Source organism: Orycteropus afer, unplaced genomic scaffold, assembly GCF_000298275.1.
Source record: "Orycteropus afer afer isolate SDZICR_OR568_19922 unplaced genomic scaffold, OryAfe1.0 scaffold00051, whole genome shotgun sequence".
Taxonomy (NCBI): domain Eukaryota; kingdom Metazoa; phylum Chordata; class Mammalia; order Tubulidentata; family Orycteropodidae; genus Orycteropus; species Orycteropus afer.
In genome coordinates, this window is record NW_006921638.1 from 8,848,635 (window position 1) to 8,865,668 (window position 17,034).

A 17,034-nucleotide genomic window follows, 5' to 3' on the forward strand; every position below is an offset into this window, starting at 1 on the left:
TCAAACTATTTGGTGATTTATTGCTTTGTATACTCCTGCTTGCACTTTTTTTGAAAAATGTCTTTGAGAAATCTTCTTACCCTTCTAGTTGAGCATCAGTATGCATAGCATATTAGCAAAACATATTATGTATTTGGTCCTTACAGCCCTAGGATAGTCCTTATTACGTTGTAGTCAAATCTTTAGATGCGTTTGCCTTCCTTACTATACTGTAGAATCCTTGAGGAGAAGAGGCCTATCTTTGTATTCCCAGGCCTTTTCATAGGGCATATCAGACTGTGGATTCTCCATAAATTAATGTTAAGATAATAAGTTAATTAGTGGGATCAGACTTTTTATACAAATGATAGATTCTGATACCGGATAATGCGGTATGACAGAGTAGAAGAACATTGAGAGCATTCAGAGGATTGAAGCAATAAATTGCTGAAATTGTATTTGCCAAAATAGTTTAATTTTTTAAAAAATGTTAGATTAGCATATGTCCTTATTGGTTTAAAAAAAAAAAAAGACAGGCAGGAAGCAAAATGTTATGATTCAGCCTTGTTTACACTAAATTAAAATTGAATTCTCATTACAAGAATATGGATAGTCCTGTCTGCAGAACAGGCTCCGAATGTTTGGTGAACACTTTATTAGGAATCTAGAAACTTTTACTACAGAGCAAGATTAGAAACATCCAGATACCATCAAAGCCAAATTACACAGAGTACAGAATCTTTGAAAATATTAAACATGATGAATTTAGAAGCATGTGAGAACTTGAAGGGTTTATTTTAATAATACTTCCTGATGTTATAATTACTAAAATCTTGGAGAGATTAGCAAAGCATCCTTTTATTAGACAGCTCCCACATCTACTCTAAGAGTGTGGAGGAGATAGCAGTCATAGGTGGAATGGCCATGATTTACCAGAAAGTCAGGGCATCATACAATTTGACATTAGGTAAAAACTGAAATGAGAAAAAGAGCCGTAAAACTAATCATAGGATATGATAGGAAGTGTGGATATCTGGGATTGAAATTAGGAATAAAAAGCTGAAAGGAAAAGATGATCTTGACTCAGAAACACAGAGGTAAAAACAAGGGACAAATGATAAGTAATGCTGAATTTAGTCTCAGAAACAGGTTAAAGCCTTTGAAGCACTTGCTGTGATACTGTTAATGGAGGCTTGGGGCTTTTACAGCTGATAGTGCTCCATGGCTCATCCTTTCCTTGTGAGACATCTTCTGGTTTTTCATTATGTTCCTGGGAGAAAATTTGTTATTTTGATCATGATTTTGTTTCATTTGAATTGTTTTTATTGTGAGTATTAAAAAGCATGGTCTGTTGATGATAAACAGGTATTCCTTTATGTTCACTCATAAAATTCCCTCATTCAGATTGTTGTTGTTGTTGTTTTTATGTGCCATCGAGTCGGACCTGACTCATAGTGACCCATCCTTGGGTTTCCGAGGTGGTATCACTACAGAAGTACGTTGCCCAATCTTCCTTCCGAGGAGTGGCTGGTTGGTTTGAACCGCCAGCCTTCTGGTTAGCAGTCAAGTGCCTTAGGCACTATGCTACCAGAGTTTTAGAGGTTCTATTTACCAGTACAGGAGCCCTGGTGGCACAGTGGTTAAGCGTTTGGTTGCTAACCTTAAGGTTGGTGGTTTGAATCCACCATCAGCTCTGTGGGACAAAGACATGCCCATCTGTTTCTACTAAGGTTTATACATTGGGAACCCTGTGAGGCTGTTCTGCTGTACCCTACAGGGTCATTATGAGTCAGCATCAGCTCGATGGCAAAGGGGTTTCTTTTAATTTACTAATAAAAAGATGTTTTGGTGGCATAGTGGTTAAGTGTTTGGCTGCAAATCCAAAGGTTGGCAGTTTGAACCAACCCTCTATTCCATGGGAGAAAGATGTGCTAATCTGCTTCTAAAAAGATTTATAGCCTGAAAACTTTATAGGGCAATTCTCCTCTATCCTATAGGGCCACTAAAAGTTGGAATTGACTGGAAAGCAATGGATTTGGTATTTTGGGTTTTATTTAGTAATACCACTCTCTTCTAGAAAAATAGTATAGTGATCATCTAAAACAAACAAGTAGGAGTGTTGAAATGTCAAGAACCAAAAAGTAAGATTCCTGTACCTATAAAATTGTTAAAGATTAAGTCAAAAACAGTGTAATGTTCAAAGTTCTTATATATCTCCCTTTCCCTTAAAGTGAAATCAAGAACTATATGCTAAAAACCAGTGATTTCTAATCTAGCTTCACCACCAAAAAGAATAATGGCCAGGACTTGGAGCTTAACCCTGACTACCTAATTTCAGTTTATATTCAACCAAAGAATTTCTTCTTAAAGAACGTGTACTTTGTAAGAAGTGCCTTATTTAGAAGTACCCTTTCATTTTCTTTTATTCTAAAACTACTTTCTGCCAGAAAAGTATTGCAAGATTGGCAGATTGGAGAAGCCATCCCCAACAACCAAATGAGGTCCATCTACTCTTTAAAGTTTAAGAATTATTCCTGCTGACAATAATAAAGTACTAGTTGAGATCAGTTTTTGTGAATGATTGATTGTGATTTTCTCCCAAAAACTTTACTATAACATTAATTATGTATTGTTCCTTTGAAATAGCTACTATTCCTTTGAAATTTCTACTGCCGGCTTAAAATAATTTTTATGAGATAATCATGCATTATTGAAATTGTCATTGATGTATATAATACATATCTGATAAAAGAAGGTTAGAAATAATTCTCCTTATATTGTACCGTTATAATATGATGTTGATCACAGAAATAATAGGCAACATTTGTTGATGTGCCATGCACTAGGCAAGTATTTTGCATGCATTAACACTTGCAACAATTCAGTGAAGTAAGTGCTATTATATTCCCATTTTACAAATAAGAAATTGAGGCCTGAATAAGTTAAGTAACTTGCCTAAGGTAACTCAGCTTGTCAGTGCTAGAATTCTAACCCCAACAGTCCCCTTTATCGTTTTATCACTCTCATAATCATTAACTTATTACATTGTATTCTAAGCAATCTACAAAAGAGAAGCAATTGGGTGTGTGTGTGTGTGTGGAGAGGGGCTCTAAATTAATGGTTCCCAACCTTGTTTGTATACTGGAGTCATCTGGAGAACTTCAAAAATATCGACTGGATCTCACTCTCAGTGATTTTTATTTAATTAGTATAGGTGCGGTCTGGACATTAGAATTTTTTTTTTTTTTTTAATTTATCTAATGTATAGCCCAGGTTTTGAGCCACTGTCTTAAATGTCTGTTGACTATGGAATTGGTACTGTCAGTGGCAAAATCCACAACTGCACATGCCTATCTGATTGCAGTAGAAGCAAGACTAATCAGTATATGTTTAAAGCTGTGAGAGCATTTATTTTCACAAAATATTCATTTGATTGAATGATTTAATATGTAGCTATGGTACCACATATATTTTTTTAAATACAGATATACCTCATAGTTATCTTGAAGAAGAAACTAAAGGGAAAAATAAAAATTCACAGCCAGATGAACAACTGACCATGAGTTCTGTGGAAAGCATGCATCAAAAATCCAGCGAATTAATTAATGAAGCCACATATGAGGACACAGAGCTACCAGGGCAGAGATCAAGGAATTTTCAAGTCATCACTCCTTATCCAGATGATGAGACAGCTTATTGTACTACTGAGAAATCCAAGTGAGTGCTAGCGGCCTTATATTTAGAAAATGAGAACTGGGAGAACATTATCTTTCTTTGCTTTTAATTTGCTTCTTTTGGTGTGGGCTAATTTTGATTTATCATTAATTTATTAGAATTTGGGGGAACCTGTCAGAGTTTTCTACTGTTTCCATTACATTGCTATAATGAGTTTAGGTAGGTGATTGAGAAAGCACATGGTAAGTTTGAATGAAGGCCATGAAGTTTTATTCATTTCTTGTTGAATATTATTTTCTGTGACTTTTCATTATAGATGTGCAGATTCCTTCTACATTGATATAAATATGATGCTATTCATCAGAGATTAAAAATTGGTAGCCACAGGACAAATTAAGCCAAAGATATATTTTGATTTTGATTAACACAGTTTCTCTTTTAAATTAATTTGAATGCTTTAAGAAGAACCTGGTCCTCTCCTCTTTTCCTTTCCATGTTATTTTACATTTTGTAGCCTTTACCTATTCACCTTACCTACCTACCTATCCCATGGAGGTATCTGATTTTGTGATTCTTGGGACTTTTACCTATGTAATTAAAGTACTTTAGTAATTAGTCACAGGCTTTGAAAATACCAGATTTAAAAAAATTCAGTGACTAATTAATGTAATTATATTTTCAGTCCAGATATAATCATATTTTATAGAATATTATTTTAACAGTTTGCATAGCAACAACTGTTTTTATTTACTTACAAATTATTCAGTTTGTTCTGCATCTGCTTGTAATTAATATAAAAACACTAAAGTATATATGCTACTATGTTCCCACCTCTTAGCAATTAGATTAGATTCGGTAGCATTGCTTTACTGAGCTGCAGATTGGAATCATTTTGTAGGGTAGAAGCAGAGATGAATGAAGAGGCCATAAACATTTTATAAGCAGATTGGAAAAATAAATAATACACTTTAGGCTAATGCCAGGGTATGTGATATCTAGCATAATCAGTCAGAGCTGCACTGACTCTCCCAAGCTTCACTGCTTTATTTATTCTTAGTAACTTTGAGATTAACCTGTGCCTACAAATTTAATATAATCCTTTCAAAAAAAACCAACCTATCTCTTTTCCTTCCCTTCCCTTATACTATCTGCTAACAAGCTGACAGTGGTCTCAGCATACAAAATGTCAAAAAAAATTTTTTTTTTTTTTATTTACCCTTAAGTGTTACAGGAATAAGTTTTTATTTTTAGTATTTGAATTTAATAATGAAAATATGATAATCTGTCAACTAAATTGAAAAAGAAACTCATTATTGGTCTTATTTTCAGGAAAAAATAAAATATAGAGCCCTGACTATAAGTAGAAACTGAATTAATATTCACAGCCCCTGAAACCTGAATTGTTTGTTTGGTATACTGAACTATATGAGCCACTCTATAACATCCTAGGAGCTCTGATGGCAGAGTGTGTAAGATATTTGACTGCTAACCAGAAGGCTAGCAGTTCAAACCTAATAGCTTCTCCTTGGAAGAAAGACTGAGCAATCTACTTCCATAGTGATACTGCCTCGGAAACCCAAAGAGAGGTTGCTATAAGTCAGAACAGACTCGATATCAGTGAATTTGGGTTTTTTTGGTTTGTGACATTACTAAAAGGTTTCCATAAATTTTGCTTTCTCAGTTCATAGATTAGTATCTCTTTGTGAAATTAATTTGTTTATTCTTTTCATCCAGTTTATTTTCTTAACAGTATATAATGAGAAATTTAGAATTAGGTAACATATATTTACTGTGAAAATTAAATTTGTCTTGCCCATTTGAAGTAAAAAATTTATAGATCCTAGGTAGAAATCATATGTATATGTTATTTAATAGTTTTATCTATTGCAGCATTGTAGAACATGGAAACAATGATTTGCATTGTGAACTTATGAATCCTTATCAAGTTACTTCAGACTTAAGTAAAGAGAGCACGGTAGCATCTCTTCTAAAAGAATTGGACATTCTTAGAGCAAGCAATGAAAAGGTACCATATAGAAAGTCTGATAATTGTGCAGTATGCTTTTATCTATTGACCTACTCTATTTGTTTTGTTATACATCATGATTCAGTTTTATTATATATTTTAAGACTTTTAATAGTAAATTTATGTCCCTTCCAAATGGTCTATCAGGGTATTTCTCAGTTGAAGGATTGGCCATGTCTGTTTCCCTGCTTTGCTGGCCTGTGATACCACTTCCTTTTCCATAAATCTATGGCACGTTGGGTAGGTACCTAATATAAATGAATAAATAACAAATTACTGTATGTAGTTCCTTCAGCCTTATGTAGTATGAAAAATACAATGTATTGGTTTAAAATTACCTTTCTTTTTTCTTTTTTTATTAGTATATGTGCTTTGTATTAGACCTCAATAGTATATGCACATAAACTTTAAAGTAGCAAAATGTGGCAATATAGTCCTTTACCTTATGTTATTTTATTTTGTTTCGTTTTGACTAATCTAAATCAGTTTTTATGATACCATATTTTATCTTCTTTTCTGGTTCTTTTTCTATATGCATTCCTTTGAGCATAACTACCTTTCATGTTCATTTACTATATTGTTTTTATACATCTACTTAATTTTCTGATTTTTAAAATTTTAATATTCTAGTTATTTTACTAAATTAAACTGAAGCATAATGTTAGGAATTTGTCCTCATGGAAAACAACACAAATGACAAAAGTCTCTAGAGGAATTGGAAAAAAAGAGTTGGAGAGATTCAGTGTAAGAACATGAGATATTTTCTATTCTTTCAGTTAGCAGTTGTTTGTTACAAGTAGATTATGAGTCAGATGCCAGTGCCAATTAAAATGGGATATGATGGAATAGCATTCTCAAAGGAAGATTGGTATCAGATATTAAGATTATTATTTTAATTAACTTTGTTTCAAAATGTTGGAATTGCTAAGTGAAGATGTAAAGCTATGCTGTCCATTGTTTTATTAGTATAGTCCCTTCCAAGTGTTGCTTGAAGACAAAGGATGGATGGGATATTGTTTTGTTATAGTTATTTTTAATAATAATGGTGTTCCTCTTAATTTCACTTGCCTACACACACACGGACACACACATAAATTAAATGCATATTAAAATGTTTTTGCAACTTCTTTATCAATCTGGATAATTTTTACTTTATAAATTATTTAGAAACTTAAAATAGTTTTTTGAAGGGGAGATATACATTTAGGTTGTAAAATATAACAGTTTAGGAAAGAGAGTTTTCCTTTGAAATACATTATATTTGTGCAGGATATTTGCCAGATAAAAATCTATTTTATTCAATGTGTTTCAGCTTCAAGAAAAACTGACTAAAGAAGATAAGGAACAGAGAAAACTAAAGCTTAAGCTGCAACTCCAAGAGAAAGCAACAGAAGCTAAAATTGCTGAAAAGACTGCAGGTATAGATGAGTATTAACTTATGGCCTTAAAAATCATACACAAGGTTGTTATGTGATGTGGCTTTGTGAGTATTAGCTTATTTGCCTAAGGAGGGGACAAGGGATGATCTCTCTCTCTCTCTCTCTTTTTTTTTTTTTTTGGCTGCTTAGAAAATAGGTGGCTTTAACATCCTGGTACTGGTATTAGTGAGAGCTTTACCTGTATTCATACTGATTTGGGCATTAAACGCATTGTTAACACCATGTCAATCCAATCACAAAAAGGTTGTTTGTTTTGTTGGAAGGGCCTGAACAAACAAGGGGAAATAATGATTACCAGTGCCTCTACCTTTCAACCAGCAGTTCAAATACCACTTATTGTTTTAGCTCATTGAGAGGAAATACTTCTCCTTTGTATGAAGATTGTCATATATTCTTTGCCAATGAAAACCTATGTTTGATTCAAAAATCTGTAATTAATAATAAATTTTCATGTGGTGATGTGGATGATGATAGAAATCATATTTTCCCTGAGAAGCTTACATTGAAAGGTTACCAAAGTTTAAGATTATAAATGACTGCCTTAAATATCTCTTGGAGTCTATCTTTACTCACATGTCTTTTCAAGGAGAAATTATTTTTATTCTTTCTGAGATATGTTGCAGATATGATCAGATGATTCTCAGTAGTCTATGATCTCACTATATATGTAACTTTGACTTTATTCCACACGCTGTTTCAGTATGTTAAGGAAATAGAAATTTCAAAGAATAAGATATTAGGATTCAGAGACATTTTAGAGAGTACTCATTTTAATTATGTCAATTGAAATGATTTTAAGAAAAAATTATTTTGTGATTTGTCTGAGATTATAATTGCGCTTTATAAGCCACTTAACCTGGTTGCATATATGAAAGAATTATCATGTAAGTGATATCATTAATAGGTATAGTCTACCTTCAAAATAGTACTATGAAAAATAGAACTAAATATCATTATGAAAATATAAATAAGATAGTCATAAATAAATACTCCAGCTAAATACCAGATGTTTACTTTCCTGTTAATGTTAAACTACTATGATTTTTTTCTTTTTAGGGGAGAAATAAGAGAATCGTATTTTAAGGAAAACTAACAGTATGTTAAAGATTAATAACTCAGATGTAAGTTTAGAACAATTTTTACAGCATATGTATGTAGAGGTAGACTAATTGCGAAGATGGTATCACAGGAAGTTCATTTGGTTTGAGGTGTTTGCATGTTAATTTAACTTTGAAAATGTTTTACGGAAGTAATTTAATAAAATTTAGTCCCTCATGATTTACTGAGAAACATAAATTAATATGTTTGCACAGTTCCCTTATCTTTTGGAGGAGTAAACTCATGAAGTGGTAATATCACTCTTTTTCTTAAACTTTTCTATAATATAGCTATTCTTCAAATATTTATTGACTGACATATATTTAAGGGTTCCCTTTCATTAAATTTGACACATGCATACATAAAAGAGAAAGTATGATCATATAACTCTTTTATGACTCTTATTAAAATATTTCTCATTAATGATAAAATATTGTTTTAGTAAATGCTAAATCTTTGAAAGATGTTTAATTTGTTTTTATAGTTTCCTAAACATATATCTATAATTTTTAAAGTAAAATATTAACTGAATATGAGATATTATAAGGAAATCAGAACCAAAGTTTTTTTTTTGATTTGGGTGAAGATTTACAGAGTAAATTCACTTTTCAAACAGTAGTTCACATATACTTCATCTCATGTCATTGACCAAAATTTACCACAATGCAACAGCTTCCCTCCCACTTCCTCCCCATAGTTACCTCTTCCCAGTGTCCATCGCTCCATACTCTTCTGCGCCCTGAGCTGTCTCCCTGTGCATAAGCAGCCCTTCCTTCTCCCATGATTGTTCTCTCCAGGGCGTGTGTCTACTTGAGGTAAATGTTTAACTCACAAGCCTGTACTTTGTTTGGCTGGAAACCACAGGTGTGGGTTCAATTCCAGACCTGAAGGGCAGCTCAGGGCCATAGTCTCAGTGGTTACACCAGGCTCTATTGGACCAGCAAACCTGGTCCCCACCTTTTTTTTTTGCCTCCAAATTATTTTGAGTTTTGTTCCACATTGTTCTTCCTCTCTATGCAGGATCTCCTACATCCCTTCCAAGTGGATGATAGTGGTAGCTGGTTACCATCTAGTTCTTCTGGTCTCATAGTTGTATAGGTTGCAGATTGGATGATGTACCAGTCGCTAGGACTGATTGTTTCCATTAATTTTGGTTTTCTTCTTTCTTCTTGACGAGGAGAGACCCATCGTTGCATCTAGATGGCAGCTTCCTAGCTTTTAAGGTCCCAGTCGCTACTCACCAAAGTAGGAGGTGGAACAATGTTTTGTATAGTATGTTATGCCAGTTGAGCTTGATGTCCCCTGCGACTATGGTCCCAAGCCCGCAGGTTCAGCTACTCGGTCGCTCTGGGTAGCTGGCTGTGACCAAGCAGTGACCACAACCTTGCCCCTTGTCAGCTCTACTATACACCTGGGAATTTTGATCATTCACATAAACTTATATGACCATTGTCTGCCAACCTTATATTTGATCTTGGATACACTCCCCACCATTTAGACATACCTAATTGTTTAGCCTGTCCACATATCTATCCGTCCATATACCCATGTTTGCCTTCACTGACAACTCAGTACTGTATATGCAAAAGGCAGAACCAAAGATTTATATAAAAGGATATTTATCTCAGTATTAGTTATGATAGCAAGAGCACTAAAAGTAATCTAACATATACCCACCTATTGCAATCAAGTCAGTTCCAACTTAGTGACCCTGTAGGACAGAGCAGAACTGCCCCATAGGGTTTCTAAGACTGTAAATCTTTATGGAAGCAGACTGCCACATCTTTGTCCCACAGAGTGGCTGGTGAATGGAACTGTGACCTTTCTATTAGCAGCCAGATGCTTAACACTGTGCCACCATGCTTAAGTAAATTAGTACATTTAGGCTATGAGACATCGTGTAGTAATTAAAAAAGCATTTCTGAGAAAATCTTCATGACTCAGTATTAAGTGAAAGAAGCAGAAAATAAACTTATATTTATGATCTTAGTTTTAAAAAGCATGTATGTACATATATAAAATAAGAAGCAAATTTTGGTGGTCTTTAAGTAGAGGTTTTAATGTCTTATGAGTCCCTGGGTGGTACAAACAGTTAAGCACTTGAATAACTCAAAGACTGGCAGTTTGAGCTAAACTAGTGATGCTGTGAAAGAAAGCCCTGGTTATCAGCTTTCAAAAGATCACAGCCTTCGATGCTGTGGAGTGCAGTTCTGCACACATGGGTTTACCGTGAGTTGAAATCAACTCAAAGCAACTAGTTTGTTTTTTTGGTTTTGTGAATGTTACTGAGGTTTTTTAACCTTTTCAGAAAGGTTTTCTATAATGAGCGTGCATTAGATTTAGAGGTAGGAAAAGTAAACTACTTTTAAAGGTACGATACTGTTTTTATTATACTTATTTGTTTTCTAATCTTAGTACAATGAACCCTGGTGGCCCAGAGGTTAAGCACTTGCCGTGAACCAAAAGATTGGCTGTTGGAACTCCCTCAGCAGCTCTGCAACAGAAAGAACTGGCAGTCTGCTTCCATTGAGATTGCAGCTGAGAAAATCCTATGGGACAGTTCTACTCTGTCACATGAAATCACTGTGAGTTGGAATCGACACTATGGCACCCAACAACAAAACAACAATGTAGAAGTCTTTGGGTAGTGCAAGTGATTAAGCACTCAGCTATTAACCTAAACATTGGCAGTTCTAATCCGCCTAGGGGAGCCTCAGAAAAAAGGCCTGGCATTCTACTTCCAAAAGATCACAGCTGTTGAAAATCCTGTGGAGTCTTGTTCTGCTGTGCCACACATGAATCAGCATAAATCAGAATCTACTTGACAGCTACTGGTTTTAATCTGAAAATAATTCCTGTGATGAATTTGAAGTACAAGAACCATATAAACCAAAGTTTATGAAATCTGTAAGATGGCTGTGATCAAATCTTGCCATTTTACTCATGCCATTTTTCTTGCCTTTCGAATGTCCTTCTTACTTATTTTTATCTTTCTGTGTATTATATAACTTGTATTAGGTATATCCTAGTCCATCTTGTCTTCCTACCTGGTTGTCTAATTTACAGGACTAATAACCTGGTATAATCAGAACATAAAACAAAAGGTACCTATTCTCTGAGAGGCAGTCTAAAGCAATGGAAAGACCAAAAGCCTTGGAGTCTGATTGACCCAAATTCATATCACAATTTTGACATTAGCATTGACTGTGTGCATTTGGGCAAGTTAGGATCTCCAAACTTATTTTCTCCCATGTAAAATGTAAATAATGTTTAGTAATTTATAAAATTATTTTAAGGATGAGAGATAGTAAGTTATCTAGGAGCTCTGGTGGTGTAGTGCCTAAGACATTTGACTGCTAACCAGAGCGCAGGTGGTTCAAACCCACCAGCCACTCCTCAGAAGGAAGACAGAGCAGTCTACTTCCATAGAGATGCTGCCTTGGAAACCCAAGGAGGGGTCGCTATGAGTCGGATTCAACTCAATGGCAGAGCATTTGTTTGTTTGTTTGTTTGGAGTATTTAACTATAGTATTCAGTAAGTTGTAGCTAATATTAATGTTATTTTATTATTCTTTTAGGAAATTTTTAAACCTTTGTAATATTGTTTTGCCAGAAATCATGAGACGATTTTATTCTGTTTAGCTTTTAATTAAAAATTAGTGATTTACTTTTAATAGATTTTAAAAGAAAAATAAACTGAAAAATTGAAGAAACGAAGGATTAGATAATGAAGAAATTTCATAGTGATAATACCTTTTACTAAAATATGAATCTGAAAGAAGGAAATGAAATACAAAGACATTGGGCTTTAATTCAATGTATACCTATGATAACCTTCATATAAACTATTATAATAGTCTTCAAGCCTGTTTACTTTATTTCCCTATTGGTTTTACATAATGTTACTACTGTCATTGTAATGTGATCTTATTGGATGATTGGAAATCAGCTGTGTACCATGATAAAATCTGAGATATTTGGCCCTTTTACCATCCCCTTCTTATCTTACATTACTTTCATTGTCATCATCATCACCACCATGGGTACTGTTTGTTAGCACTTACTATTTTGTAGGAACTATGCTAACTTCTTTACAAAGCAACCAAGAATTATTTGTTGGGGGCCTATTGTATACTAGGCATCAGTATTTAGATCAGGCTCTAAATATATAGATTTGGGATTTCGAGTGTTTGACCACTGTCACTTCTCCATTATTTTGCACCATAACAACAACAACAACAACAACAAAAAAAAAACCTACTGCCAGAGGGTCAATTGCAACTCAAAGTGACCCTATAGGATAAGGTAGAACTGCCCCATAGGGTTTCCAAGGCTGTAAATCTTTATGAAAGCAGACTGCCTTGTCTTTCTCCCATGGAGTGGCTGGTGGGTTCAAACTGCCAACCCTGTGGTAGCGTCCCGGTGCTTTAACCAAAGCACCACCTGGTATGATACACTAAAACCAAAAACCAAAGCCGCTGCCATCATGTTGACTTCAACTCCTAGTAACCCTATTGAACAGAGTAGAACTACCCCCATAGGGTTTCCAGGGCTGTAATCTTTATAGAAGCCAACTGCCACATCTTTCTTCTGTGGAGCAGCTAATGGGTTTGAACCACCAATCTTTTAGTTAGCAGCCAAGCGCTTAACCACTGCACCACTAGGCCTCCTTGTATAATATACTAGGTAACAGTTACAGCTCAGACTTTGCATTGAGACCTTTGTTTTCTTCTTTTCACCACTTACTGTGTGTAAATGACAGCTTCACTGCACCTAAGTTAAAACTTACTTTATGGGTTACTATGAAGTTAAAGTGAGATAAGGTTTATGGCATGCTTAATCTTTAGGAGACACTCAATAAATGGCAATTATAATATTAAGGTACTGATGATGTTGTCACCATCTTGCTTTCTCAGATTTCTTGATCTAATAGGGAGCATATAAGTGCGTTCCTAATAGTTGTTTAATTATATAAATTCTATCCTGTAATTATTTATAAGAGCTCTGATGGTGTAATGGATAATGCATTTGGCTGCTAACTGGAAGGTCAGCAGTTCATAACCCACTAGTTGCTCTGCGGAAGGAAGACTGGGCAATCTACTTCCATACAATTTACAGCCTTGGAAACCCAATGGGGGTCGCTATGAGTCGGAATCAACTTGATTGCAGTGAGGTTTTTTTTTTAAATAATTACTTATATTTGGTTTGTTTCGCAAATAAATGATTATATCTTTTTTAAAAATTAGTTTACAAAGCACTGTTATTTATTTCGTTTGATCCTGTTATTATTTTTCCTTGATTTTTAGAAAGCTTGAAAATTTGAAAACTCTTTCTTTCATCTTTATAGAAAAGAAATGAAGGAAAAAAAGTATGTTTTATTTAGTCTTAGAAAAAAGCTGAAATGCCCAGCTGACTCTCTATTAACATTGGGAAAATATTATTTCTATATGGTTAGGGCTTTTTACTATTTTTTGACTCATTAAATTATGCATATGAATAATAGTATTTTGATAGTTGTTGGCATGTATGACCTTAAAATATTGGGGAATATTTTAGAGAAGCACAGCAGAAACATTGAGTCTTTGTCCTCTAGATATGTATCTCCTCTCATCTAAATAAAGTGATTTAACCACAAACATTTCAAAGTTTGTTTTAGCTAAATTCATTCTAAAAATAAGAGAATTGTATGGCCTGATCTGCATCCATTAATTTACTGTTAGATCAGTGATTTGGTTATAACTTTTAAATAAAGGTTCAATTAAACCTTTCATTTTTCCTAAACAATCTCAGTGGAAATTGTCTAGTGTTTAGGGTAATTCTATTTAATTTTTATTATTCTATTGCATTTTCAATGTACAGATGATGTTTAAATTTTACATGAGTATTTATTTAAATAGTTTTTCTTATATAAGTTATTTTTGTGATATTTAAAATATTTAAAAGCCTTACTTTTCTATTTCTTAGAAGCTCACTTTGGCATCTCTGCTTTATGTTAGTTATTTTCCTTTCTTGCATGTCATCCATTAAAGATTAGCTGTGGAAGGTTGGGGCATGGAGAGATTATGAATGGCAGAACAACTCCTGTAGAATAATAATCAGTTTTTGGTATTTAATGCTGTTTGACTTTTGCAGACACATTTCTTATTAACCTTTGGTACAAAGAGAAATCCAGGTTCCTGATATCTCATGGAGAAGATGAATTTGAGATCCTCTTCCAATTAAACTAAAATAAGGCCAATATTGGGTTTTAGCAGAAAGAACTCCTTTAATTCTTAAGTCCTGTGTTTATAAATCTATCTACCTATCTACCTATCTCTAACTATATTTTAACAATGTATAATTTATCATTTACATAATTAATTTGCCTAGCTTATTTAACTGATGATACAAGTATTTAATCTGTTTTTTTTTCTCATTAAACACATTTTTTTCTGTGCACTCAAATTAGGCTAATATTTTATAAATAAAAGAATTTTGTCAAGTTCTTTGTATTACAGAGGATGTTACTTTGCTTTTGATGGGGAGGGGAAAGGTTTAATTATGATTGTCCAAATAATTAGGACATAAATTCTCTGAAATTTACAACTTAAGTTTTACTCCTCAGGTTAAAGTGTTAAATATATAGATATGAAATCTATCATTATAGAACATATATAAAGACACACTAAGCAATTAGTATGAAGAAAATCAAAGCATAGTAGAAAATGCTTACATTGTTCTCTTGTAAAAAGCATACACTATCTCACATGATATGGACTTGAAGTGATTAAGAAGAACAGAACTCTATATGTTGTTGTTGTTGTTATGTGCCGTCGAGTCGGCCCCGACTCATAGCGACCCCTCCTTGGGTTTCCGAGGCAGTTATCACTATGGAAGTAGGATTGCCCAACCTTCCTTCCAAAAAATAGCATTATTCACGTTTAAGAAATAATATACATAGGAATTCTGTTTTTCTATATATGTACTGGGTATTAATAAAGTGTGATAACCTTTAGTTTAATACCTGGAGGACTTAAATGCATTAAAGTATAATGGAGCATTAACTACACATACATTTTTTTAATTTTGGAGGGTAAAATGGTTTCAAGAATATGGCCTACAATTTCAGATAAAAACAAAAAGACACCTTTCTGTGAAAGAAAGCAGTTAGAAATATGGGTAAGTAGAACGTAGATTATATTACCATCTTTAGCTGAAGAATCCTATCGATTTATGATCAGGGTGAATTATCAATTTCCAGGTTAAATAATTCTTGAGGGTAATGTGTGGCCAATTTTGTATCCTCCTTCTATTTAAAAAAAAAAAAAAAGTTTTTTTTTTCCCCACCCTTGGACAGAGAACATATTATGCATAATAATAGCCAGCAGTTAAACACTATTTTATTAGAAATGGTTTCCTATGGACTTTACCAAGATAGCAGGTATTTGAGAGCATATAATGTAATTATGGTATTTAAAACAAAAACAACATATAAAACTTTTCACAAAATGATTTTAAGACTTTTTCAAATGTTTGATTCTGAAGAGGAAATAATCTTGGAAAAAGTTTGATAGAAATTATATTTCCTGGTATTTTCATATTGGTATCTTTTAAATTTTAATACAAATATTTTGTGCAGTAAGTAAGTCAACACTGTTAAGCAATATTTCAAAAATATACAAGATAATCGATAATTTGGTGCTTCAAGGATAAGCATGCATTTTACATTAAAAAATTTAGCTCTAATATCTGTTAAGTATCTGAATGTAAATATAGAGCATGTTTTAGAAAGTGTACTTATGTGGAAATAATTTAGAAGTGTTGTTATCTAGTCTCAAATATGTGTGAAATAATTGAGAGTCTTAAGAAGTTTTATTTCTGAAATTTAAATTTAGCATTTTGTATACTTTAGCAATTTCTTTAGTATTGGCGAAAATAAATAGCACTTTTAAAAAGAAAAGTTTGACAGCATATTTTAGAGTTTTAAACTGACTTTTAATCTAGTAGCCATACTTTTAGGGGTTTTCCTAAGTAATTAAATAAGTATCTCCATAAAGATCTGCATGCATAGATGTTCATTACAGTGTTATTTATACAGTGAATAATTGGAAAGAGTGTAAAATTTGAAATCAGGAGTATCTTAGTTGATTAAATCATGACATGTAAATGATATAAGTCTGTGCATTATTTTATATTTCTTTGAAAAATTCTGAAGAATATGAGAGTGTATTCTATGTATTTTAAAAATGTACAAAAAGTATAAAAATTAAATATTTCTGTCTTCTGCATATTTTTACAAGGAGCTTGTATTAGTTTTTAATAATGAAAATTTATATAAAATGTTTGTGTGAAATAATTAAAATTGAATTCCAACTTTAAAAAGAATATAATAGTATGATATGTAAGAGAAATTTTGGAATAATAAGCTGACTCTGGCATTGTGATTCTAAAAACAGAAGCATAAAATTACTTGGAGTAGGGTTGGTTAATTTTCTACAGCTAAAATCTGTCTACCACCTGTGTTAAAATTTACAAATTTTAAGGACATTAAAAACAAAAAAACTATTAATAGTTGTGGTTCTGGAATATATATGTAGTGGTTTCATAGAACACTAAAACTGTCATATTTCATATTTTCAAGGAATTCATTTATATCATTTTAAATCCCCCATAATGATAGTCTTCATGGCAGGCAATAAGTGTAGATATTATAGAACCTGAGATTCTTTCATATATATAGAAAAGGCCGAGGAGCTCTGGTAGCATAGTGCCTAAGGCACTTGACTGCTAACCAGAAGGCTGGCGGTTCAAACCCACCAGCCACTCCTCGGAAGGAAG

General features: G+C 33.2%; 1 protein-coding gene across 1 annotated transcript in view; it reads left to right on the forward strand.

Moving 5' to 3' along the window:
• Nucleotides 1-3,466: 3,466 nt before the first annotated feature.
• Nucleotides 3,467-17,034, forward strand: part of MIPOL1 (mirror-image polydactyly 1) — a 297,381-nt gene continuing 283,813 nt past the window's right edge. Inside the window, exons 1-3 of the mRNA XM_042780654.1 lie at nt 3,467-3,696; nt 5,545-5,680; nt 6,993-7,098. Of these exons, the coding sequence (XP_042636588.1) occupies nt 3,539-3,696; nt 5,545-5,680; nt 6,993-7,098 (400 nt within the window). The 5' untranslated portion in view covers nt 3,467-3,538. The remainder of the gene's footprint in view (nt 3,697-5,544; nt 5,681-6,992; nt 7,099-17,034) is intronic.